At 37.7% G+C, this 26944-nt stretch overlaps 1 protein-coding gene across 2 annotated transcripts; it reads right to left on the bottom strand.

The window, feature by feature from the left end:
* LOC308662645 (complement component C9-like) lies at nucleotides 1-26944 on the bottom strand (the record flags this gene model as incomplete). Of its 2 annotated transcripts, none has more annotated exons than XM_081318712.1 (12): nucleotides 1-1637; nucleotides 3682-3856; nucleotides 4808-5036; nucleotides 6052-6233; nucleotides 10057-10182; nucleotides 13861-14101; nucleotides 20467-20679; nucleotides 21984-22122; nucleotides 24282-24429; nucleotides 25549-25696; nucleotides 25992-26085; nucleotides 26868-26944. In XM_081318712.1, the coding sequence occupies 11 exons, from the start codon at nucleotides 26942-26944 to the stop codon at nucleotides 3702-3704; spliced, it is 1752 nt and encodes a 583-aa protein (XP_081174838.1). In that variant the 3' UTR covers nucleotides 1-1637; nucleotides 3682-3701. The 2 variants fall into 2 exon arrangements, with proteins under 2 accessions (XP_081174838.1, XP_081174839.1); XM_081318713.1 differs by having other exon boundaries at nucleotides 1183-1197.

The following is a 26944-nucleotide window of genomic DNA, read 5'->3' on the forward strand; positions in this document are numbered from 1 at the left end:
TCATAATATAAAATACAAATGAAAACAAAGAAGTAGGGAAATGGGAGAGGAAGAAATGAGGAAAGAGAAGTATTGGACCAGCGGGAAAGAGAATATAAAACATCAACCTCCAACTTTTTTTCAGCACAGTAAAATACAAAAAAAGAATTGCAACCTCCATTTTTTACTTTTACATATTTAGTAAGAACTAAATATTTCTATAACAGCAAACTAATCTAATCAACAAAACCCTAAACCTGAATTACATTTTTTTTCTATTTAGAATACAAAGTCTAGAAGGGGTCTCCAAGTAGAAACAAAACTAGATATATTCTTTTCAATGATTAAACAGTTAATTTTGCCATCTCTGCCAATTCCATCACTTTTTCCATGCATTCTTCCATTGTGGTAGTTTGATGCAGTGGTGGGATTCAGCCAGTTCAGACAAGTTCAGCAGAACTGGTAGCTAATATTTTTGTTGAGTTCTGGCCCAGGCCTAGAATGGACTTCCAGAAGTGGCATCCACATAGAGAACCAGTTGTTCACATGTTTGAATCCCACCACTGGATTGATGTATTTTTCCATCTTGGCACATACAAAATTCTTGTTGCAGTCAATATATAATAGCAAAATTCCATTTTGTTTTCAAGCTTTTCTTTTAGCTAAAAGAAAATCCTCTGGTTTCAATTTTATACTCATTTTAAGATTCTTCTGAATTGAAGTATAAATCTGGCCCCGATACTTCTTTGTTTTATCACAGATATACCAAAGATGATAAAAAGTTCTTTATTTACAACAATATTTAAAACATACATTTGAAATGTCTTTATACATGTTAGACAATTTGTCAGGCTTTAAATACCAATGATACCATTTTATAAAAGTTTCCTTTCAAATTATAATTCAATGTAAATTTAAGATTAAACACCCAAATTTTCCCAGTTCTCAAGGATTATATTATACCCATATTTTTTTGCTCATTGATTCATGCAATATTTCATATATTTGTTTTCCAGATTCAATTTCAACAACTTGTTTTAAACCTTGACAATAAGATGTTAGTCATTAGCACACAGTACAATATCAAATTCATTTTTATAGATTCAAATTCATAACTTTTCTGGTTTAAATTATATCTTTCTTTCAGTTGTAAGTATGTGAGCAAGTGACAAACATGTCCTTCTGACTTCAATTCTTTTGACTTGAGGTTTGGTTGCCCTTGAGTAAAAGATATTATTACACCATAAATCCACGGTTTTAGTCTCACCATAATTTCTTTTCTGAAGAAGTCTTCCTGAGGTGACACCCAAACAGATATCTTAGGAGAGAGCCTTATTTTGTATTTATTCCAAATTCATAGGATGGAAGACTTAACAAAATGATTCCTAAAGTTGGCATTTATTTTAAGCTTGTCATGCCATAGATAGGCTACCCAGTTCTATTAACCTCTTATTTTTAATGATCATCCAGTCTTACAGCCAGACAAAGCAATAAGCATCAAAATATAATTTTAAATCTAGTAAATCCAAACCTTCTCTTTTTTTAGCATCTTGCAACAAGTTGTATTTAATTCTTGTTTTTTTTTCTTGCCATATAAACTTAGAAAAATCTGTTTGTCATTGTTTAGCTGGAGCATCAATCATCAATACTGATAATGTCTGGAATAAAAAGAACATCATTGGTAAAATATTCATTTTAATTACGGAGATTCTTCCCAACAAAGATAATTGCAATTTTTAGATCTTTTTAAATATCTTTCAAAACAGGCACAAAATTATTAGTGTTTGCAGTTGTCAGTGATTTTCATACCCATTATTTTTTCATCTTGGTTAATATTTCTGTCCAAAACTAAAATGAACAATACTGAGGACATGGGGCATGCTTGCTTGTACCTTTTTGATTTTCACACAGCTTGGTTAAATCTCCATTAACAATAATATGTGCTTGCTGTGATGTGTAAAGAGTTCTTGAATAGCTGATCCATAAGATGCTTAAAAAAGTTAACTTAGTTGTCATTTAGTACATAAAGTCCCACTATTATTGATTTTATTTTATTTCCTTCAGTTCCACCTCTTCTGCAACAAGCCTGCCATGGTAATCTGATATTAATAATTATGTTTTAAGATTTTAAGTTTTTATATGTAAAATGACTCAATTAATATTTTTGCACCTACAGAAGCAAATTCTTCACCTAGTTTTTTTATTAGTCAAATATTTTTTGTCTTCTATTTTGTCTTCTTATGTCTTCTCTGTTACCCAACTAGGTAACATGATGTTTACAACCAAGCAGACAACCAAGCTCAAAGAGCACAAGGACTCCACAGGCTTATCCTATCCAGATCTTAACAGTCTCTTTGGATATTAATATCAGCAAGAGAATGCTTTTAAGGCTGCTCTTGCATTCTGAGTTTGATTTATCAAGAGTGTAAGCGAGAACTTTCAGCTATGTTGTTACAAACAAATAATGTTTTATTGGGGGTCACACTAAGCCCACCATTCTTTCTGCTTTGAGAAAATGAGCCATGTGTTTTCTCTTTAATCAGACCTTTCTGGGCTGGCTCGTTAATGAATTGTGGTTTGGCTTATTATACAATAAGTTACCTTGAGGATATGCTACTGGTGCTGCTGTTGCTCTCCTTATTACAGCAACTAAGAATAATCCTAGGAAATACATTTCCATAATAATGATAGCTATAGAGCTAAGAAGTTTTTAAATAGGTACTGATAGTACAGAAAGAAAGAAAACTTGTGCAAATGGACACTTCCACATCTACAACAAATATCAATGAAAACACTTTGTCACAACTATAACCAAAATTGTAACTCCTGAAAAGTGAAAAAAATATAGAAGCACATTGACGCCTAGCTCTCTTTGAAACAGTGAATGTTACTTTGAAAAGACAAAGGGCACACTGGAGGAAAAAAAAGAATACAAAGGATGCCTTAATCCAAAGAGAATGGCTGGGTAGAACCTGGTAAAAGGGTAAAGCAGTCTGGATTTCACTCTGCTAGTTGTGGCCTACTACAGGGTATAGACCAGGTGTCTTCAAACTTGGCCCTTTTGTGACTTGTGGACTTCAACTCCCAGAATTCCTCAGCCAGCGTGGCTGGCTGAAGAATTCTGGGAGTTGAAGTCCACAAGTCATAAAAGGGCCAAGTTTGAAGACACCTGGTATAGACTATAGAACCTGGTAGAGGATCCTTTTTAGACAATATCCTGCAATTTTCTATATTAATGCCTATCATGAAAGAGCCAGTGTGGTCTAGTACAGTGCTTCTCAACCCTGTAAAATGTGTGGGCTTCAACTCCCATGCTGGCTAGGAATTTGTGAGTTGAAGTCAAGTTAAAGTTGCCCAGGTTGAAAAGCATTCAGTTTAGGAGTTGAACAAGGACTGAGGAAAGTCCAGTTCAAGTTGACCCTTGACTACAGATGTTCCATGTTCCATGAGTGACTTTCGGCCAGTCATTCTCTCTCAGCCCAATCTAACTCACAGGGTTGGCTCTTGGAGGAGGAACATTATGTTTGTTGTCTTGAACTTCCCTCCCTCCCTTCTCTCTGACTAAACCAGCAAATCCTTCATTCGTTTAATCTCTCCATAGGAAGTGCATAAGCTATTTCCAGAAGTGTTAAACCCAAAGAATCCCAAAGTCTGATGTTACAAATCCACCATATTCATTATACATATACAGTAGCTACAAACCTGTTAGTAGTCTTCTGCAATTAACAATAGCCTGGTTCTAAATTTGCTCCAGGACATGACTTGCCCCTAAATCCAGGGGCAGGATTATCACATTTTCTTGTTCGCCGGCGTCGTCCTTGCTGACAGGTGGACCAGCTAGACCAGCAGCTCCAGCTCCCATGAATGGCTGTTTCAGCTGGATCAGGATCAGAAAGCATTTGTCTAACTTCAGAACATTTAGAACTTCAGAAATAATTCCATCTACCTTCAGAATCTCACAGGCGCATAGTATATCCTAATTATATTGGCTATTTGGGCTAACTTATTGCATAAATCCGAATCAACAAATAGAGTTTATTTTTCCCATGAAACAATGGTTAAACAGTACATACTTTACTAAAGTGTATGAACCTGGTCAAAAACAATGAGGACTTAATAAATCTATGGGAGAAAATACATTCTTATTAAAAGTATTCTGTATGGACAATAAAGGTAAAGGTAAAGGTTCCCCCGCACATGCATTCTAGTTGTTTCCGACTCTAGGGGCCGGTGCTCATCTCCGTTTCAAAGCCGAAGAGCCAGCGTTTGTCCGAGGGCGTCTCCGTGGTCATGTGGCCGGCATGACTAGACGCCAAAGGCGCATGGAATGCTGTTACCTTCCCACCGTAGTGGTCCCTATTTTTTTACTTGCATTTTTATGTGCTTTTGAACTGCTAGGTTGGCAGAAGCTGGGACGAGTAACAGAAGCTCACTCTGTTACGCGGCACTCGGGATTCAACCCGCCAAACTGCCGACCTTCTGATCGACAAGCTCAGCGTCCTAACCCACTGAGCCACCGCGTCCCTTCGGTATGGTATGGTATGCTAGTATGGACACTAGCATTGTTTTAATTACATTTGAACTCTTCTACAGCATAAACATATATTCATAGATGCAATTCTACTCAGTTAAGAATAAATGGTAGTATTTTCTGAATTGTCATGGGTGGCTTTGATTTGACTGCCACTCATTGGGTTATGGATTTTATTTAATATAATAGCCTCTTATTTTATTTGCTTACAATTTTAAGTTTTTTATATTTTTAAATAACACAGTAGAGCTAAGAGAGCCATTAAAATATATGGTAAGTCATTGAATGACTTCTAACCTGGTATGAAAGTTGAAGCAGGTATTTCACAGGCTTCTCCCTTGTAAAATGGAGTGCAGGCACATTCACACTTTCCTTCTATCAGCATTGCTGTCCCACCATGTAAACAAGGCCTACATTTGCATACACTGTATTCAGCCATATAATCCTCTACAGCTCTGTTCAGATTTTCTTTCTTTACTCGGGAGTCTGGGATATTCAGTGGGATAAGTTCGGAAATTGGGGACATCTGCAAAAACATTTAACCACATGTATGTGTGCACTTTTTTCAGTTCTGTGCAGAATATAGCACTGCATCCTGAGAACATCCATGCTCTGTATAGTTATACCCACCTCTTAAAAATTATTTGATTCTTAAAGATGCAGACTTTATAATATTTGTTTACTACAGACCTGTTGCTGCTGCTGCTGCATACAAAAATAAAGGTGGCTGGGACCAGAGATTTCAATAGACTTGCATGAGCCCACCTACCCCCAATGAAAAGGGGAAGGAAGGAAGGAAGGAAGGAAGGAAGGAAGGAAGGAAGGAAGGAAGGAAGGAAGGAAGGAAGGAAGGAAGGAAGGAAGGAAGAACTCACAGGACTTTTGATTAGAATGTAAAGTTAAAAAAAAAGTTAGAAGAAAGTGGTAGCAAACCATCCCCAGAAAACCTCATGGAAATGTTCACTTCACCACCAGACTCAAATTTCATTCAAAGACAGTTTTAAATTTACAGGTAGTTCTTGACTTATGATCACAATTGAGCCCAAATTTTCTGTTGCTAAATGAGACATTTGTTAAGTGAGTTTAGCCCTATTTTACATTTCTTTCCATCTTTATTAAGTGGATCACTGCAGTTGTTAGGTTAGTAACACATTTAGTAAGTGAATCTGGCTTCCCCATTGACTTTGTTGGTCAGAAGGTTTCAGAAAGTAACATAACCCCAGGAGTCAGGATACTGCAACCCTCATAAATATGAGTCAGTTACCTAGTGTCCAAATTTTGATCATGTGACCATGGGATGCTGCCATGGTCACAAGTGTGAAAAACAGTAATAAGTCAATTTTTTCAGTGCAGTTGTAACTTTGAACGCTCACTAAATGAACTGTTGTAATTTGAGGATTACCTGTATTTGACTAGAATCTGTGATTCTGAAAATCTTTTAACTTTTAAACATTTCTTCTAGAAAGAAGAAAACTTTTTCATTTGTAGGTTCACTTTTGTTCAAAAAACTCTCCAACATTGATAGAAGAAAACCCGCTCACCTCTTGACTGATCACAGTAGGTGCTTGAGGTAGTGTAGCAGCCCATTCAACATACTGTTCTACATCAACTTCCTTGACATTTGAAGAAAGCAATTCATTCAGCTTTGTTAAAGTGGCTGTTGTCCCACCTTGAATTAAAGAGACTACATCTTGGATAATTCCGTTCTTGTCATCCTGAGAACCTGGAAGAGAGAAGAATAGGAGGTGAAAAAAGAAGAAGAGTGGCTTATCAGAACAACTTCCCTGGATAATGAAGATGATCATAATGAAGATGATATGATTAAAAGTAAAAAATGCTATTTTTCACTATAATTTTGAAGAAAGGAAATGATGTTTACTATGGTTGAAAATGGAGTAACTGTAAGTTTCTACCAACTATATTTGCCCAGATTGAGGAAGTTCAAGCTTGTATATTCCTTGGTAGCAACTGATTTGCTGGGGTCATCTTTCAGGTGGTATGGTGACCCAGTGCCTCAGTGAATAATTCAGGGATTCCTGCTTGAATTCTATGATGCCTAAATGACCAAGCAATGTATTAGAATAGGCATCTTACTTGATCACTCTTCAATTATTTCATGACCTAGAGATATACAGATGCTATGCTTCTAAAGATCCTTTCAGTAGCCTTTATTCCGTCTGCAACCCAGCCTTACTATCATTCTGAGGCAGCCCACATCTCATGGAAATGAAACCTACAGTCCTATTGTAGGAGGCTACAAAAGCCCTCAGATTACATTGTCCCAGTTTGGCAATTTGCTGCCAAGTTCTACTTAATCACTTGAAGGCCTCTGAGATGGAGATGCCACCCTCACCCTGTTCCTGTCTAGAACTGTGATCAATGTCATTTTAGTGATTGGCTGTTGAGGAAGGAATGGACCATGGTCTCCTTTATGGCTAGTCGATCTGTATTCCTCCCCCCCACATACACACACACACAAGAGGAATTTACCATTACCAAGACTCAACAACACGTTATTCCTGCAACAGAGCAGACATATGCACAATGACATCTAACCTGATTGGATAATCAAATCCGGCTTCATGGTTGCTAATGTTACCTGTACTGCAGCAAGAGAGTGCAGTTCACTTCTGTTTAGAACACTGAACACCATCCATAGATTGTGAAAGAACCACTTTTAAAATAATTCTCAATGTGCTAGTTAGGAAGCCATTCTGCCCAGATTAATGCAGAAGCCAAGTATGGCAAAATAAGGCTAAGCAGCATGCTAAAACTATGAATAAAGCACCCAAACTATGTTCTACACAATTAATTTTCAGGGGACCAACTGAATGTTTGGGACAGCCAATTTAGTATAGTAGTTAAGGCAGCAGGCTCAAAACTTGTTAGGCAAAAAGCTACCTGGGTAACTATGAGCCAGTCACACACTGCCAGCCCTGGGAAGGAGGCAATGATAAACCAAATCTGAAAAAACCTTGCCAGGACTAATCTGTGTGGTTGCCTGAACAAAACAAAACAAAATATGGGTACCCAGACCAAATTCTACCAATATTTAGGTGTTATAATTGATGTTAGATAATGATGTGCATCTTATTATTTCTTCCTCACCTGAAACTTTTAAGCCATGGACAAAAAGAGTGAACCTGGTTTATTTAGATAAACAAATCTCACTCCTCTATTTTATTGGATTTGTTTTGAGTCAACATTCCTATCTGTTCTGTACTATTCTAATCTACTTACCACAATATATGGCAGTACTTAGCTCACCTTGGCTATTCATGAAAAAGCTAAGTGGAGTTGGATATGATTAATATTTGATCAAGAGACCATGTGGAAATGTCAGGGTTATGTGACAGTTTGGAAAGTTAAAAAAAAGAATTCTGGAAGAAAGCAATAACAAAAAAACCCCAAACCTTGTTTGTTGTCATAGACATCATGACATGTTCATGTAGTCAACAAGAGTTGCACTCAAGCTCAAAGAAAACCCTAGCATATTGTGTGCTATATTTTTCTTATCATCTCTGAAACCAAAGTGTTCTGGATGGATTATAACAAAGTTTTTCAACATCAATGAAATCAAATGCAGTTAAGACATAGCATGGGAAATATAAAACCCACTGGCCAAGTTGGAGGTGGATGGTTGCTCTGCATAGGTAAGGATCACAAAACTATAGATAACTTTTCAGTATATAGTTAATCTAAACCTTGAAATGCACAAGTACATATTAAGAATGAAGAATAGAAATAGATCATGTGGAAATAGATTATGTGGGGGAGGAATAAGTCAAATTTGCCTTTGTTGAATAATACAAACATGCACACAGAGAGAGGATATGTATGCGTGTGAGAAAGAAAATTCAAGAAGGCAGCTTCAGTTGTGTGACTGAAACTCCACTCTTTTTATGTAAATGGCAGATACTGGAATGTATCCAGTGATGGGATTCAGATATGTGAACAACTGGTTCTCTGTGTGGATGCCACTTCTGTAAGTCTATTCTGGGCCTGGGCAACAAAAAACTAGCTACCAGTTCTGTGAAGTGGTGCAAACCAGCTGAATCCCACCACTGAATGTATCTCTAAATACTGTTCTGTTTCAGAGACTAACACCTAAAAACAGCCATTCTTGTTTACATTTTAAATTGAAAACTTTCCTTATCCAGTAGCACATCCTTGTGCACCTACCCAATTCAAAATCTAGTTGGGCAGACTTATTTCATAACTCTTGAAGTATGAAACCCATATAGAAGGTTGTTCTGCATGAGGGTTTCCACAGACTGCAAGACTCTTCTGTGATTATACCTCGAAAGAGACTTGACCAATCTGCTTATACATGGCTAGTCCACCTTGGCACATTTCACATGTTTGGGAGGTCTTCCACAAGAGTGACATTACCTCATTATTTCAAGAGAAATATAACTTATTGTCCCTTTGACACATTCTTCATTCTGGTCAACTTCCATAAAGGTAAAGGTTCCCCTGCACATGCGTGCTAGTCATTTCCGACTCTAGGGGCTGGTGCTCATCTCTGTTTCAAAGCCGAAGAGCCAGCACTTGTCCGAGGACGTCTCCGTGGTCATGTGGCTGGCATGACTAGTTGCCAAAGGCGCACGGAACACTGTTACCTTCCCACCGTAGTGGTCCCTATTTTTCTACTTACATTTTTACGTGCTTTCGAACTGTTAGGTTGGCAGAAGCTGGGACGAGTAACAGGTGCTCACTCTGTTACGCGGCACTCGGGATTCGACCCGCCAAATTGCCAACCTTCTGATCGACAAGCTCAGCATCCTAACCCATTGAGCCACTGCGTCCCTTCAACTTCCATACACTGCATCAATTGAAATCTTCCTGAGCAAAAATTTCTGCCTTCTTTGCTTGCTTTTTGCAAGTCTAATATACTTTAACTTTCATGAAAGTCTATTCACACAAATAGATGACATAAACATTACTATATCATAGCTTTATTTAGTGATTGGCATGCTAGTGAATTAGATTGGCATTAATATATTTATTTATTAATTTATTTATTTAATAATATTTATATACCGCCCTTCTCCCGAAGGACTCAGGGCGGTGAACAGGGCAAGAATAAAAAATACAAAGTTACAAAAGTTAAAAAAGAATTAAATATATGCCCACTAAAAACAGTAAATACAAATATTAAAATAACAATAAAAAATCCCACCAATCCCCCATCAGGCCAGGCCGGCTTGTTCGAATAAGAATGTCTTTAGATCGCGACGAAAGGAGCGAAGATCGGGCGCCATCCGGAGCTCAACCGGTAACTGATTCCATAGCTCCGGGGCGCCCACAGAGAAGGATCTCCCCCTGGGGGCCACCAATCGACATTCTCTGATCGGTGGCACCCTGAGGAGGCCCTCTCTGTATATATATATTAGTATTACCCATTACTTAATGTGATTATAGTGTACATAATTGACATATTGCAACAATACATTTTAGCTCCAGAATGAGGGATACAACGTACCAATTAAAATGCAAACGTAGAGATCAAAATGTCAGAAAAATGCAGGAACTGAGGTACTTACTGTTTTCCAACTTTTCATTTTTACATTTTTCACGTTTAACCTTCGTATTGGCTTCTATGAACATTATATTGGCACCAATATCTAAATTAAAGCCTAGACATTCAGTTACATCTTTTGTAGTGACCTCTGAAAATACAATCAGTAAAAATGATTACAGGTGGGAAGTAATTAGCATATATCCAATGCTTTGCAGTTGTTTTTATATCTTTTAATTAAAACATTTTTAGTTGGAAACTCTTATTTTATACCCATTGAAAGAGTTGGCAAGTGGGAAATGTTGAAGCAAGCAACGGGTGCAACCATAGCCAATAGTAGAAACAGAAATGTTGCTTTGTGTCTCTTCCTTTTATTTTTTATTTTTGTTACCTCTTTCTCTCTTTCTTCCGTGCCCCATGCAACAGGTAGACAAGTAGCTTATACTAGAGATCTGAACCAACCTCAAATATTAGGGTTCTCAAATCAGAAGTGCAGATTGACTATCTCTAATGTGTAATTTGCCCCATTTTTCCCCCTATCTCAGCGGTCCCCAACCCTTTCTATATCCCACACTCCTAGAATGCTTCTGATATATTCTCACACCCCTTACAAAAGTAATACTTGGTTATGCATATACACTATAATTTTGAAACTTCTAAACCCAAGTTTTTGCACCCCCTGGAATATCATCTGACAGCCCGTTGGGGTGCGAGCACCACCAGTTGAAAACCCCTGTGCCTATCTGATACTGTCCAGATATTTTAGAGTACAATTTCCATACCGGATAAGAATTCTAAGAATTATAAAGACAAAGGTTTCCCTTTTTCAGGCATGTCTGACTCTGGGGGCAGTGCTCATCTCAGTTTCTTAACTGAGGGAACCAGTGTCGGTCAAAGACACTTCTGTGGTCATGTGGCCGAGTTACACAGAACGCTGTACCTTCCCACCAAAGTTGTACCTATTTATCTACTTGCATTTGCATGCTTTCGAATTGCCAGGTTGGCAGGAGCTGGGGCAAGTAACAGGAATTCAACCTGGCATGTGGTGCTCAGGTCTTGAACCCATCTGTCAGGTTTCCAGCTGACAAGCTCAGCATCTTTAACCGCTGAGCGATCACAACTTACTCAGAGTTATGACCATCACATTTCTAAGGCACCATTTTGGGGAAAGGTTGATGTATATGTGTGCCTCAATGTGGCACAGATCAAGGACTGAGACATCAGGGCATCCATTTTTCCACCCCAAACAATACATGTAGGAAAGATGCTTAAGAAGCCATGGACCAGCTTCAGTCTGGCTTATCCCTGGAATTGGGCAGATGTGAATTCATCTGTAAAGGACTTTCCCTCTGAGAAGCAGTGAACCATTCCTCATTATCTTATAGAGATATTCAAAGTCTGGTGAATCCTTAGCTCAGAAAATGTCAAGAATTTATTGAATGCAAATAAAATTCCTTTCAAGCTTAGTATCATAGTGGGTTAATAAGCACTCTGATGCAAAGACAATTGCAAAAGATAGGTGGTGGGTAAGTGGGTATTTACATTTAAGCAACAATAGTTATTTGATTATTGTAAAACATCACTCCAAATGGTCTACTTTTTCATAATTTATTTTCTAATAATCTTGATGTTTGAAGTGGTATATTGATTTATCAGTATATATCAACTTGATAAATAATTTGGTTACTGTTCTGCTGAAGAAAAACTATATACATTACACTTAATTTTCTCCCCCTATATCTGAGGTTCATTTTTTCCTTCCTTTCATAATAGTTGATCCAACTAATGTTAGTTACATATAAATGTCATATATTGAAATGGATAGAATAACATACTTAGATTGTAGAGGTTATTTCAGTGGAGGATTCCATTTTAAATTGTTATGGTCTCTCTAAACAAAATTCACTGTGAGGAGTTAATATGAAAACTGGTTTGCCCCTGAAACTATCCCAAAGGAAGAGCTGATTTGGTATCACTGAATTATTCTTACATACAGGCCCTCTTCTGATAACATGCTAACAAGGACAATCAGAAGGTCATGGTGTTTTGCGAACATCAAATAGAGTGAATTTAAAAAAAATAACTAATTGGCAAATTACCTTCAAATCAATTCATTTTGTGGACTACTTCTACCCAATCAATTGACCCATATTGCCTGTGTACAAACAGAACCAAGAACTGACATATCTCTAAAACACCAATTAGCTCCTGAGAACTGGCCACAACTATTGCTGTTTGATAATGCATGGAATCTTGCCAGTATTTTCTTAGCAAAGTTCACTGGACACTACCTGGAGGTGGCTCAGGAAATTTTTTTCCAAAAATGGTGATTTTTTTTTGCCAAGTTAGTGTAATTCTGTCCAAACTCAATTGTCTGATAAGGAGATTTGGTTGGGTTATTGATTGGCTGGGTCAAGAGATAATAGAGCCATTCACATTTTTATAGGAGAGGACTTTCTATTAATCTAGCGTACATGAGCAACTTGGGGCTCCTCCTAGATTTGCAATTTCTGCTTAGAGCACAGCTTAATTTTGAGAGTTGATTGCATCTGTTCTTTCATTGGGAGGCTTTGCCTCACTTATTCCATGGTACTAACCGAATGGACTATTGTAATGCATTCTAGATGGGGCTGTACCTGAAAAGTATCTGGACGCATCAGCTGGTGCAAAATACAGTGGTATATGCAGTTATCTGTGCCCTTAGAAGGATACACATTATAGCTCTGGTCTACAAGCTGCATTTATTATCAGTTTGCTTCTGGGTCCCATTCAAAGTGCTGTTTTTGATCTTTAAAGCCCGTCATTGTCAGGTTATTTGAAGGACCACTTCCACCCATTTATATCTGCCAGGTGTGGCACAAGAGGTATGTTGTGGGCCTCATCTGCAAAAGAGTTTCATCTGGCAAGACCTAATAGGTGGACCTTTTAGCATCATTCCTGTGGGACATCACCCCCCCCAGGTATGATTGGCCCATTCCTTGATATCCTTCAAGATATGGCTGTATCAGAAAGTCTGAAAATTTCAAGCCAATAGTAAATTGATGAGATGGCTGAATTGTTTTAAACATCAATTCTCTCCACTCTTGTTAGTAATAGTATTTCTGATGTTTTTTTAATACAGTTTTTACCATTTGGATTTTATGATTGTTTTTATTGTAAGCAACCTAAAAATCATTTGTGTGATGAGCGGCTATACAAATATGATAAACATGTACCACAGACTTAACAAAAGATCCATTTTAGATAGTGCTGAGACCTGGTTCTAATCACCTCACCAGCAAGGTGTGAGATTCAGCCTGACTATGCCTTCACAAAATGGGTTGCGTGAGGAGTTTGCCAAGTTACAGTAGGGCTCCCTTGCACCCTTTCTAGCTTCTCCATACTGAGACCCCCCAAGGCCTCCCCCATCCTGAGGCATCCCGTGTTCCACTTCAGTGCAGTGTCCTTGCTATTGGTCTTAAGGGCAAATACACTCAATTTCTTTTTTTCACAGAGGCACTGCAGCAGACTAATTTCAAAACCAGTTTGTATGTAGCTTTTCAGGGGTCTGTTGTAACTTTGAACAGTCACTAAGGAACTGGTCATACGTTGAGGACTACCTGTACAGGGAATCCATTGCTTGCCTCTGAAGTCAAGAAATCAACAACAAAACTAATCAATATAGTTCAATATAAACATCATAAGATGCAGCCCAAATTAAGATTTTTGAAGAACCCAATTTTAAAGAAAACATGTTGATGGTCAGAAATCAGATGCCCTGATTGACAGTTTTCCCATTATTCCAGAGTTTACTCTCGGTTATAAGAGATTATTTTCATTATGTCCTTACTATTTGTTGTCATAGTTCGGTTATCCAACACATATATTAGTTCATATTTTCCTCCAATGGTTCCTCTCTGTGCATAATGAGTTCCATATGTTTCCAGAAATGTAAAATATTCTCCCTTCTCATAGCTACTGGGCAAAAGCTTTAGATCTTCCAAGAATGTCTCACTCAAGCGCAAATTGCGTTTTCGCAATTGGAAAGTTCCCAGTTGTATATTAGATTTGACATGTAAATAGACGTAACTCTGTAAGAAGAAAAACGTAATATGTAAGTTATCTAAGATTGAGAAGAAGATTGTGGTATTATTTCACATTGTCTTCTAATTACTGCAAACTGTTTTATATGGGCAGTTCTCAGGAGATGCAAGAATCTGTAGATAATTCTTGCCCATACAGTGGGCATGTGCAAACATGGGTGGTGTAACTTTTCCATCTCTTCCATAGAGTCAGATTTAGATAAATTTGAAAAACAGGAAGTCCTCAAGATAATTCAGTTTAATAATCTGTACGTTCAGCAAATGATTCTGGGCATCCTCCCTTTTCTATACCACTCTGTAGCTGGTTATTTAAGGCACGTATCTTACACCCGAATCACTAAGAAATTAGGAGTTATAGGCATGTGCAAATTGGAATGTGCAAAATTTATGGAAATCACAATCCTGCTTGCTGCTGTATTTCTAGCTTTTAGGAATTTCAAATGGCCGTTCTCATGGTTGTCCCTCAACCATGACAGTGATTCTCTAAGCATGATGTCCAGTTCTTATGCCCATGACCATTTTTACTGGAGATGCTGGGCCCTGGAAAGAGAAAGTGTTTTTTTCCAGACAAAACACACAGTTTTACCATGGCGTGGTCCAGGAAACATTATGGAATTACATATTGCTATCCTTTATTAATAAAGTAATGAACTGAAGAATCATTCAAGAAGCCCATAAAATAAAATAAAGCTTGTAATTAACTAGAATTAACATTCAAGAATTTGGTGCCTAGCAACAGCTATTATTCTGAAAATCCCGAAGTAAATAAGCATTTGAAAATCATGGTTACTTCCCAAAGGAGAGAAAGCCACCACTGAGATGGCCTATGGTTTTTAATAGCTTTGTATAGTTGCTGTTGTGCTGATGTGAGTCAGCAAATAGAAAGAGAAAAAGGGGAGGAGAAGCTCAAGTCTAGTCTTGAAGTTCAGGTGTTCCATCATGTGAGCTGATGAACTGAACTAGCTGCTAACCAATTCTGGTAGAGTATTCCCTTGATCTAACCTTGGATATAGGTGCAGTAAAGCCCTGCAATGGGAGACATATTGCCAGTCTAACCCAACAATAGAGGTTGAGAAAAAGAGAGGAAGAATGAAGAGAAATGTTACAGAAGGAAATGGCTGGAGAGATATTTGAGGAATAAAGTTGATGTGAGTATGGAGACCAGTTGTCAGACCTGGGTCAAAGAGGGGCAAGAAAAGTCAACAGGTGGTTTTCCTGGAGGAAGAAAAACAAGGTCCCCAAATGGTATCTTCACCCAAGACCCAAGACAGGAAGGACACAGCTGGTTTCAGACAGAGAGTCAGAATCTTTGGCAAAACCAAAGTCGCTGGAGAAGAAGAGAAGAAGATGAGGAGTATTATATTATTATTTTTATTTTTATTTTTATTTTTATTTTTATTTTTATTTTTATTATTTTTATTATTATTATTATTATTATTATTATTATTATTATTATTATTATTATTATTATTATTATTATTATTATTATTATTATTATTATTATTATTATTATTATTTATTAGATTTCTATACCGCCTTATTCCCGAAGGACTCAGGGCGGTTTACAGGGCAAAATAAAAACAGATAAAACAGTACAAAAATTAAGATAACGTTAAAATTAAAATAGGATTAAATAACAGCCCAAATTTAAAATTTGAATTTAAAATTTAAAAATTTAAAACCCCTCAGTCCAGGCCAAATAAATCCAACAACCAGGTTTTTAGGTCCCGGCAAAACGAACGAAGGTCGGGGGCGGTCCGGAGTTCCACAGGCAGGTCATTCCACAGGGCAGGTGCACCCACAGAGAATGCCCTCCCCCTGGGGATCACCCGCCGGTACTCACTGACCGGCGGCACCCTAAGGAGGCCCTCCCTGTGGGAGTGCACAAGATGATGGGAGATTGATGCTGGCAGCAGGTGCTCCCTAAGATAACCCGGACCCATGCCATTTAGAGCTTTATAGGTCATTACCAGTATTGGCTGAACAGTTCCAAGGAAAGTGGATGATTGGTGCTGAGCATCACTATAAGATACAGAAAACCTAAGCAAGGTTAACATTTGTTGTTGTTAGCTGTGAAGTTGTGTCCGACCCATCGCGACCCCATGGACAATGTTCCTCCAGGCCTTCCTGTCCTCTACCATCTTCTGGAGTCCATTTAAGCTCACGCCTACTGCTTCAGTGACTCCATCCAGCCACCTCATTCTCTGTCATCCCCTTCTTCTCTTGCCCTCAACCTTTCCCAGCATTAGGCTCTTCTCCAGTGAGTCCTTCCTTCTCATTAGGTGGCCAAAATATCTGAGTTTCAACTTCAGGATCTGGCCTTCTAAAGAGCAGTCAGGGTTGATCTCCTCTAGGACTGACCGGTTTGATCGCCTTGCAGTCCAAGGGACTCGCAGGAGTCTTCTCCAGCACCATAGTTCAAAGGCCTCAATTCTTTGGTGCTCAACCTTTCTTATGGTCCAACTTTCACTGCCATACATTGCAAATGGGAAGACCATAGCCTTGACTATATGCACTTTTGTTGACAGAGTGATGTCTCTGCTTTTTAATGTGCTGTCTAGATTTGCCATGGCTTTCCTCCCCAGGAGCAAGCGTCTTTTAATTTCTTGGCTACAGTCCCCATCTGCGGTGATCTTGGAGCCCAGGAAAATAAAATCTGTCACTACCTCCATTTCTTCCCCATCTATTTGACAGGAATTGAGAGGGCCAGATGCCATGATTTTGGTTTTCTTAATGTTAAGTTTCAACCCAACTTTTGCACTCTCCTTCTTCACCCGCAACAAGAAGCTTTTTAGTTCCTCTTCACTTTCTGCCATTAGAGTGGTATCATCTGCATATCTTAGGTTGTTAATATTTCTCCCGGCAATCTTAATGCCACCTTTTGATTCATCTAGCCCTTTGTTTCTCATGATGTGCTCTGCATATAAGTTAAATAGGCAGGGTGACAGTATACATCCTTGCCGGACTCCTTTCCCAATTTTGAATCAATCAGTGGTTCCGCGTCCAGTTCTCACTGTTGCTTCTTGACCCGCAGATAGGTTTCTCAAGAGACAAATAAGATGGTCTGGTACTCCCATCTCTTTAAGAACTTGCCACAGTTTCTTGTGATCCACACAATCAAAGGCTTTAGCAGAGTCAATGAAGCAGAAGTAGATATTTTTCTGGAACTCTCTAGCTTTCTCCATGATTCAGCGTATGTTGGTAATTTGATCTCTAGTTCCTCTGCCTCTTCGAAATCCTGCCTGTACTTCTGGTAGTTCTCGATCCACATACTGCTGGAGTCTAGCTTGTAGGATTTTAAGCATAACTTTACTAGCATGTGAAATGAGTACAATGGTGCAATAGTTTGAACATACTTTGGCACTGCCTTTCTTTGGAATTGGAATGTAAACTGATCTTTTCCAATCCTGTGGCCACTGTTGAGTTTTCCAAATTTGCTGGCAAATTGAGTGTAGCACTTTTACTGCATCGTCTTTTAAGATTTTGAATAGCTCAGCTGGAATACTGTCACCTCCACTAGCTTTGATGTTGCTCAGTTTTTCTAAGGCCCATTTCACTTCACATTCTAGGATGTCTGGCTCAAGGTCAGTGACCACATCATTGTGGTTATCAGGGACATTAAGCTCATTCTTGTATAGTTCTTCTTTGTAATTTTGCCACCTCTTCTTAATCTCTTCTGCCTCTGTTAGGTCCCTGCCATTTTGGTCCTTTATCATGCCCATTTTTGCATGAAATGTTCCGTTCATCTCTCCAATTTTCTTGAAGAGATCTCTGGTTCTCCCTATTCTATTGTTTTCTTCTATTTCATTGCACTGTTCATTTAGGAAGGCATTGTTATCTCTTCTACCTATTCTTTGGAATTCTGCATTCAATTGGGTGTATCTTTCTTTTTCTCCCTTGCCTTTCACTTCCCTCCTTCCCTCAGCTATTTGCAAAGCTTCCTCAGACAGCCATTTTGCTTTCTTGCATTTTTTTTGGGGGGGGGGATGGTTTTAGTTGCTACCTCTTGTACAATGTTGCAAACCTCTGTCCATAGTTCTTCAGGCACTCTGTCTATCAGATCTCATTCCTTAAATCTATTTGTCATTTGTCATTAAATCTATTGTATATTCAACAGGGATATGATTTAATTCATACCTGAGTGGCCTAGTGCTTTTCCCTACGTTCTTCAGTTTAAGCCTAAATTTTGTAACGAGAAGCTCATGGTCTGAGCCACAGTCAGCTCCTGGTCTTGTTTTTACTGACTGTATAGAGCTTCTCCATCTTTGGCTGCAGAGCACATAGTCAATCTGATTTCTGTGTTGACCGTCTGGTGATGTCCATGTGTAGAGCCGTCTCTTGGGTTGTTGGAAAAGAGTGTTTGCTATGACCATCGTATTCTCTTGACAAAATTGTATCAGCCTGTGCCCTGCTTCATTTTGTACTCCAAGGCCAAACTTGCCTGTTATTCCAGTTATCTTTTGGCTTCCTACTTTAGCATTCCAATCCCCCATGGTGATGAGGACATCATTTTTTGGTGTTAGTTCTATAAGGTGCTATAGGGCTTCATAGAACCGGTCAATTTCATCCTCTTCAGCAGTGGTGGTTGGGGCTTAGACTTGGACTACTGTGATATTGAATGGTTTGCCTTGGATTCGAACTGAGATCATTCTGTCATTTTGGGGATTGTATCCCAGTATTGCTTTTCCTACTCTTTTATTGACTATGAAGGCTACTCCATTTCTTCTGAGGGATTCTTGCCCACAGTAGTATACCTGATGGTCATCTGAATTAAATTCACCCATTCCTGTCCATTTTAGTTTGCTGATTCCTAGGATGTCGATGTTCAGTCTTGTCATCTCTTGTTTGACGATGTCCAGCTTTCCTTGATTCATAGATCTTACATTCCAGGTTCCTAGGGAGAAAAAATCTTTACAGCATCGGCCTTTCCTTTCACCACCAGACATATCCACAGCTGAGAGTCCTTTCGGCTTTGGCCCAGTCGCTTCATTCTTTCTGGCGCTACTAGTACTAGCCTTCTGCTCTTCCCCAGTAGCATATTGGACACCTTCCAACCTGAGGGGCTCATCTTCCAGCATCATATCGTTTTGCCTTTTGGTACTGTCCATAGGGTTTTCATGGCAACGATACTGGAGTGGGTTGCCATTTCCTTCTCCAGTGGATCACGTTTTGTCAGAACTCTCTGCTATGACTTGTCTGTCTTGGGTGGCCCTGCATGGCATAGCTCATAGCTTCATTGAATTACACAAGCCCCTTTGCCATGACAAGGCAGTAATTCATGAAGGGGAAGGTTAACATTAAGGGTGTACAAATATAGCCTTTCAGTATTTTAATAACCCAATTCAATATGAATGCAACCAACAGCTCACTGCTCCCTTTGGTATTTGAGTTTTGGTTGCCCTAAAATAATGCATATTTACCTATGATTTTTAAAAAAATAAGTTTTATTATTTTTTAACATAATTATCTTAATATTCAGTAAACAGTGTGTTGTCTGGGTTTATATTTAAGAAACATTCAGTAACAGTTGATTTCTATAATTCACATAATAACTTTACTTGATTTCCTCTTTTTTTCCATAGTGTTCTCTTTTACCAACCTTAAGTTAATACAATTCTTGTTATTTTAGTGAATGATGATTGAGTATAAAAGTTTTCTAATACTTCTACAGATAATAATCACATCAATATAATATTCCCTTTCTATCTAGTCATTCTGGTTGTCTCATCATAGATCCTGTTTACAGTTCTTGTTTACATTTTTTCCCACAATGTTCAAAACATTCTTACTGGTTAAGATTTTCTCAAAGTTAATTACAGTCTATTTTTTCTCATGTCAGCTGACCCAATACTTTTACCTTTCTTAAGGAATAAATAAGACTAAAAAAAAGTAAGAATAAAAAAAATAAAAAGATAGTATGCTACTTAAAATCCCTAATTACTATAAACTAATACATATTTATTTCTAAAAAAATTTGTTCTTTTTTAACATAATTAAAAATATATTTAATCTTTAAATGTTCCATTTAATAAATCTAGTCCTCTAGTCTTTTAACTCTTATTCAAAACATTTTTAATCCATAGTAATTTTCTTAAAGTCAATCACCTTTAAATATCTAAAACATTTCCTTTATATAAACCATTCGAACTCTTTTATATTACTCATATCAAGAAATAAAATAAAAAGAAAGAAGGAAAAGAAAGTACTGTGTTACCTGAGGGGCTCTTCCCTCTTAAAATCAAATTCATACCCAAAATTTTTCTATTTCTTTAACCATATTCAAACAGGTGTTTCTTTTTAAAATATTCTCTCTGATAGGCCCCATCGTCTATGATTTTTTTTTAACAACTTACCTTTCCTTTGGTTTTCTCTAAGAAGTCACTCAGACTGGATGATTTGGCAAAATTTACACCTCCTTCAACACCACCAGATGCAGGGAACGAAGTCGATTTCAGTTGAAGAGACAAGCTCACATCAAGAGATTGTGATTTTGTACTGACTATTTTTTTCATTGTTGTTCCTTGGTCACTGTAGAATTCACTTGTAAATTTTTTGTCTCCTCTTGTCTTGAAAGGCAGAAAATATACAGTTAAATGGCTGAGTAACAGTTAGGTAATGATGGACAACACTTAGGCTAGGATGACACCCTGTGATAACTCATGACATGCTTAGTTCAGACAAGAAATTAGTAAACCAGGTTTTGCTTTAAATTAGTAAACCAGGTGTGGGATGCTTCCCTCTTTTAAAATCCTTTCCTGTTAGTTTCCTAAGTGTAAGTGACCAATCCCAATTTGTGAGGAAATGAGGGGTTCTTCTATAATAGACCATGAGAAGGGGAAAAGGCTATGTTCAGTGGTGGATCTATAACCAATGAACTTTCAGCATAGATGCCAGGAGCTGTTGGGATGGACACATCTCCTTCCACCCCTGGAATATCTTTTAGATAATCACTTCGAGATCATCCTATGCTGCCATCCCAATTTCAAAGTTAGAGGACCTCCAGATTGCTCTGCATAGCCTGAACTGTATATCTGTGGCCATCAAAATCGTCAAAACTTGTGAGGGGTGAAAAGTATGTGGTAGATTGGTCTCTCCTATACTACACAGACTGATAAAGGGAGGCTAAGGCCAATGTGGGGTTATTTCAACTTCCGGTTTCTGACTAAACCATAACAAAATCTGGTAGTGTGGTGATCCTTTGTGTCTTCACGTGAATGTCTGAAGAGGGATAAAATTCCACATTTTTGTTAAAGAACTAACCTGCTTGCGTTTATTATTATATACAAATCAAAACACCTATACACAGAACACTAATTGTATCTTTCCAGTGTGTTTTTTATCTCTATGGTGTTAACATATTTATGTTAAATATTAACATAATTAACATTTAACAAAATATTTATAACTCATGCCCTTCAGCCATATAGGTGTTACAGCTGATGGGAAATTCCTAGTATTCCAGTCCCAATGCATGTAGTCAGCACTGTGATGAGACATCTGAATTAGCAAATATGAACAAGGGGACCTTGCTATTGATCTGGTTCCCCCCCCCCAAAAAAAATCTATACAGCATTGCATTTTGTTTTTGCCTGTTTGTTTGCGGCTGCAACATACGAACCTGATTGATCTTGGCTAATCTCAAAAAGCAAAGCAGGACCAGAACTAAGGACTATCTGAATGGGAGACCGGAAATTCCAGGGGTGTAAGCTATATAAGGCAATTTAAAAAATATCTAAGGCAATGGCAAAACATTTATATAATGTTGCCAAGAAAATTATATGGGCGTACCCTTGACATTTTAGAAGTTGAGGCTGAGCCAAAGTGGATTTTACTTTTTGATGCAAAACAAAACTCTGCTTTAGAAGCTTACGTCATAATTGAGGACAGCCACATTCCATGGCTTGCGGTAATAAGTGGCTGTGTTTCCATCACGGACTCTGTCACAGATGCCATTGTAGAACTCGTTGTAAAGTGCTTTCTGAGCCGGTTTCATTCCCAGCATATTCACACTTCAAGTAAAGGAAAAAAAAGTTATGTTATTAACAAACAATCATTTCACTGTACTATTAAATGCTTTATATATTATCAGAAATAACAAGCGGGAACCACAAACACTAGTCAGTAATATACAAAAAATACTAAAGATATATTTTTTTCTTCCTAGAATTTTCCTCCAAGTGCAAGGTCTGCTTTTTTTTTTTTAAAAAAAAGTGTTGTTCCATTGGTTGCAACAGGAACTGATAGACCAGCTTATTGTCTCAGCCTGGCACCATGGACACCAGCCCAAAGTTACTTAGCCAGCTTTCTTGCCTATGGTGGAACTAGAAGTCAGTCTCCTAGTTAACCTTTGAACCAGACTGGCTCTCGCCAAACAAAAATTATTTTTGCACCTTAAATATTAAACACTTACTGTCTGGTAGGTTTTATTTAGTAATCATTTAACTTGGCTGTCAAGATATCCTACTTTTCAATGACTCTGGATGGCTTACAAGTAACACAAACAAAATTTATAAAAGAATCATAGTTGGCCAATAAAGACCAGTAAAAAGCCAAACTAGTGAGGACTCCACAATGACCCTTTTTCACAGCCTGGGAAAACAGCCAAGTATTTAATGATTTTCTGAGTATCATTATAGTGACCTGTTCAAAAGTCAGAGGGGGATGTCGCTCCAGAGGGCAAGTGTCACAACAGGGAATGTATGCTTTCTGGAACTCATAAGATCACACTGTTTCAAGGATCACAATCCACATTACCACATGGATTCATTAAAGGGCTACATTGGGTTAATCTGAAGCCCCTTTCTCAAGCAGACCAGGATAATTTGTAACAGGTTTTCATTTAGTTAGAAAAGAATTTAGTCCAGGGGTCCCCAACCTGTGGGCCATGGCTCATTAGTGGGTTATGAGAGGATTGCAACTGGGCCACGAAAATTGCCAGCTAGTGTGCACACATTTTCCTCACCTGCGTGAGCAGTGGGTGAGCATATGCACACGAGCTCCATTTGCCATCCCCTCTCCCCACCCCCTAAGCTGGCTTGCAAAGCTGGAAACTTTAGGGAACTCTGATTTAGTGCACTTCATATTTAGATTTCTGTTAAGATCTAGGCTTGATCAATTTGTTCTAAGCTGGCATGCAAAACAGAAGAAATAAAGCTGGCTTTGTAACATCCACAAGATGCCAAGGTTAGCAGACAGTAAATTCTAATCTGTGATGGACAGGTCTGTTCTCCCCAACATAGAAGCAGCTAAAAAATAACGAAGAACTTTAATCTTCATGGTGTCCAAACGTAGGACCAGAAAGCAGAATGGTAGATTCATTAGCAGCAAGGGATTGATAAAAAAAATCCATGGCACTACAAACCGGCTGGTCTTTATTTTGATGTTCTTTTTTTAAAAAATGTTCACATCATAGAAATGTCTTCTCCTTGACATAAACACTTAGTGATGCTTAGCAGAAGATTCATAACATGCCAGAGCAAAATCAAGGAACATTTCAAGATGCAAAGCTCCCCAATTGAGAAAGGAAGTGTGTACAATGGGTCTTGATTGTATGTTAATGTTCTGGTGACTTTTAATTTTGTTGATCTTGTTGATTTTAACTGTCATTTGGATTTCCTTTGGTTTTATGAATACCACCTGAAGTCATTACCATATCAGTTAGGTAGCCATACAAATGCTTCAACTAAATGCTCCAAGGACTCATTTGGTGTTCAGGGGCATTATAGGAAATTAAGATGGCACTGAAATGTGGTACTTTGTTTTGCAGGAAGACCATTTTTCATTATTTTAACACTACTGGTATTATAAGCCACCCTTGAAAATTTCAGGTAGCTTTTTAAAAATTAAATTAGTTTTATAATGTGTGTGTGTGTGTGTGTGTGTGTGTGTGTGTGTGTTAATAAAAAGTTGTATAGAACTGTAGAAGCTTTGCATTCTTGGAAGCCATTTTGAATCCAGACTTAGCAGAGAGCACAACATGCAATTCTGCACTTCAGAAGCTTGACCTGGTGTTTGGTTTTTGTTTTTATGGATTTGGGTTTAATAGTTTCAATATGGTTCAATTTCTGATAGGGAGATACCCAGAGTTTGTTATAATATGGGAGCATATATTAATGCAATATATAAAAATAACTAAAAATTCATATTCTTCTAATTTTCTAAAACTCACCCTTGGCCAGCTGTTCTTCCCAATTCTGAAACCTCAATGTCACGATCCCGACAGGGTGGGCGTTTGGTTTCATCACAACCATCTTCATCAGAAAAATCACCACAGTCATCTTCTGTGTTACATATCAACCTATTCTTTAGACAATATCCTTAGTGTGGAACAAAGAATAAAACATAATTATAGATAATTTGATATGCAAAATAGCTTCAAAAATTTCCCAAATTGTGCCCTTTGGACGTACTGGGCTTCGATTACCCAAATTTTCAGCCTAAATAAAACAAACTGCCATTTATATCAGAATGACTGATTGATTTAATTTCCCTTGGGGGAAAAAAAGTACAATATTTGTTTGAATGATATAATATGCATTTATATATCACCACACTGTCAAAAAAAACTTATTGAGGCTTTTTGGTTTGCATTTCAGGGCAAATTTAACTTAACCTGTTTTTTCTGAACCAGTATTATAAAACATTAAAAAGGTTTCATTTGGTGAAATAAAACAATCATCATCATATAATAGTGCAATTAAAATATGCTTGTGATCAAAATATACTAAAACTGAACAAGATCTTCTTCAGTTTTTTTATTGGGAAACATCATAATACTCTGACATTTAACGTTTCTCTGAACAGTGCAATATGGTTCTCCCCTCAAAACATGGCTTATAAAAATGCATGCATAAGGAAAATGTTCTTGTGAGAATAACATTAGAACACACAATGTTCATCATGATACTATACTATGGATGTTTGCTTAGAAAAAAAAGTGTGATGGGAGAAGCCTTCTTTAAAAAGCAAACAAAAACACATCAAACTACTCTGCCATTTTTGCCCTCTGGAAAATCATCCTGGAGGTTTTCTTTGCTGGACAACGATGGCAGTAGAGAAATGTCGTCAAAGTCTCCACAGCCATACTGCTCTTTTTGCAGTTTAGAAAGCAAACAAGAACGTATCAGCCAGTGTGCAATTTTTCCCATTTGGAAACATATCCTGGAGGCTGTCCTTGCAAAGAAGCCCACTGTCCTAGAGTTTTAGACAGTGCTTTTTTTGTAAAAGAAAAATGTCATACATGTCATACAACCTGCCTTGCCTACCCTACAAAGTTCCATCCAAAAAAGGTGCCGGAACTCCATTCTGAGCGTTCTATGAGAAAAAAAGCCCTGGTTTTAGATCATTGGGATCTGGCTTTAAATCTTCATCTTATCCTCAGACTGCTTTAGTCAGTGATGGCAGCAGATAAATTATGTCAGAGTCTCCATACCTACCATTTTCACATTCAAACTCTTGATTCCCACAATGACCTCTCTCATCTGGACACAGACTTTTTGTCTCACAGGGCTCTCTGTCACTCAGGGATGCTGTGCATGGCTTTCCTCCAAACTGTCCAAACTTCACAATACTCCTTGAGCGGTACTTTATGGGAGATATTAAAAACAAAATTTTAAAAAGGCTCAGAATTAGCTAGTTGTGGCGGGAATGAATGGCTGGGGGAAATAAGGCTGGCCCCAAAAGCCCTCCATTTGCCTTTTAATTAATCCTTTCAGATTTAACATGCTAGGATTAGTGGATAACCCAGTTATTCCAAACAAGAAAGCCTTTTTCTTTTACTGCTTGAAACTAATCATTCACCAAGGAACCCATACTTTACAAATAAATCTTCTTTATGAAATCCCTTTAATGAAAGCTAAATTATGGAAATGCCACTTACTCTTTCTTTTGAGCATGGACTACATGGCCCCCAACCACTCCAAGTAGTCAGCAAGCAGTCAATGGGCACTGGAGCATTAGGTACCCGTTTCAACCTTAAAATAAAATCATTTTAAAGTAATTTGAAATGTTTCTGGTTTAATACATCATAAGTTCCTATTTGTATATATAATATTTGTATACTGCAAGGAAACAATATATGAACAATGCAACTTTGTTTAATAGAGATGCAAAGCTGTCTTTTTATAGCTTTCACAGAAAAAGTTTGCATGACAATATTTGCTCTGGACCATGCAATTTCAAGATGCACGCTATTGCAATATGCACCTGAAAACTCCATGAGTTTTCTTGTTTGTTTTAAAACAGAATTCAAGCAAGAAAGATTGTATCTGGTATAATATGATTTAATACAAAGAAGCTTAAATATATAACTTGATGGGTTTGTACATTTGCATTTTAAAGAATTCTCAGGAATTTTCTCTGTACCACTGATATAAGGAAAATCAGTGATGATCTGAGATCAGAGGGGTGCATATATTGTCTTGTGTGGTTGCTAAATAATGTCTTTTGTATTTACTGTTGAACATTTACCATGAACATTTTAGTACCATGATACTAATAAAATAATCTGACAGTTTTATTTTATATTTTTCGCACGGACATGAATTCTATTATACTCAATAGGGCTGACATATTGTTCAAAATTAATCAGATTGCTAATATCACTTAGAGTTAATCAAAGCATTTAGAAAATGGTAGGAAGCAGGTTTTCTCTTACTTTCTACCTTCCAGAAATTAAACATGGTACCAGGAACTTTGGAAAAGATTGGCCATGAATGCTACCAAATGTAATTTCTATTCCATAAAATGAACTCACCTTGCTTTCCCTGCAGAGGCAAAACCATTTGCTCCTAAAATGCAGAGAACTCCTATAAGAAGCAAAGAAGAAGACAT

The sequence above is a fragment of the Vipera berus genome (genome assembly GCF_964194415.1).
Source record: "Vipera berus genome assembly, chromosome: 2".
NCBI classification, from domain to species: Eukaryota; Metazoa; Chordata; class Lepidosauria; order Squamata; family Viperidae; genus Vipera; species Vipera berus.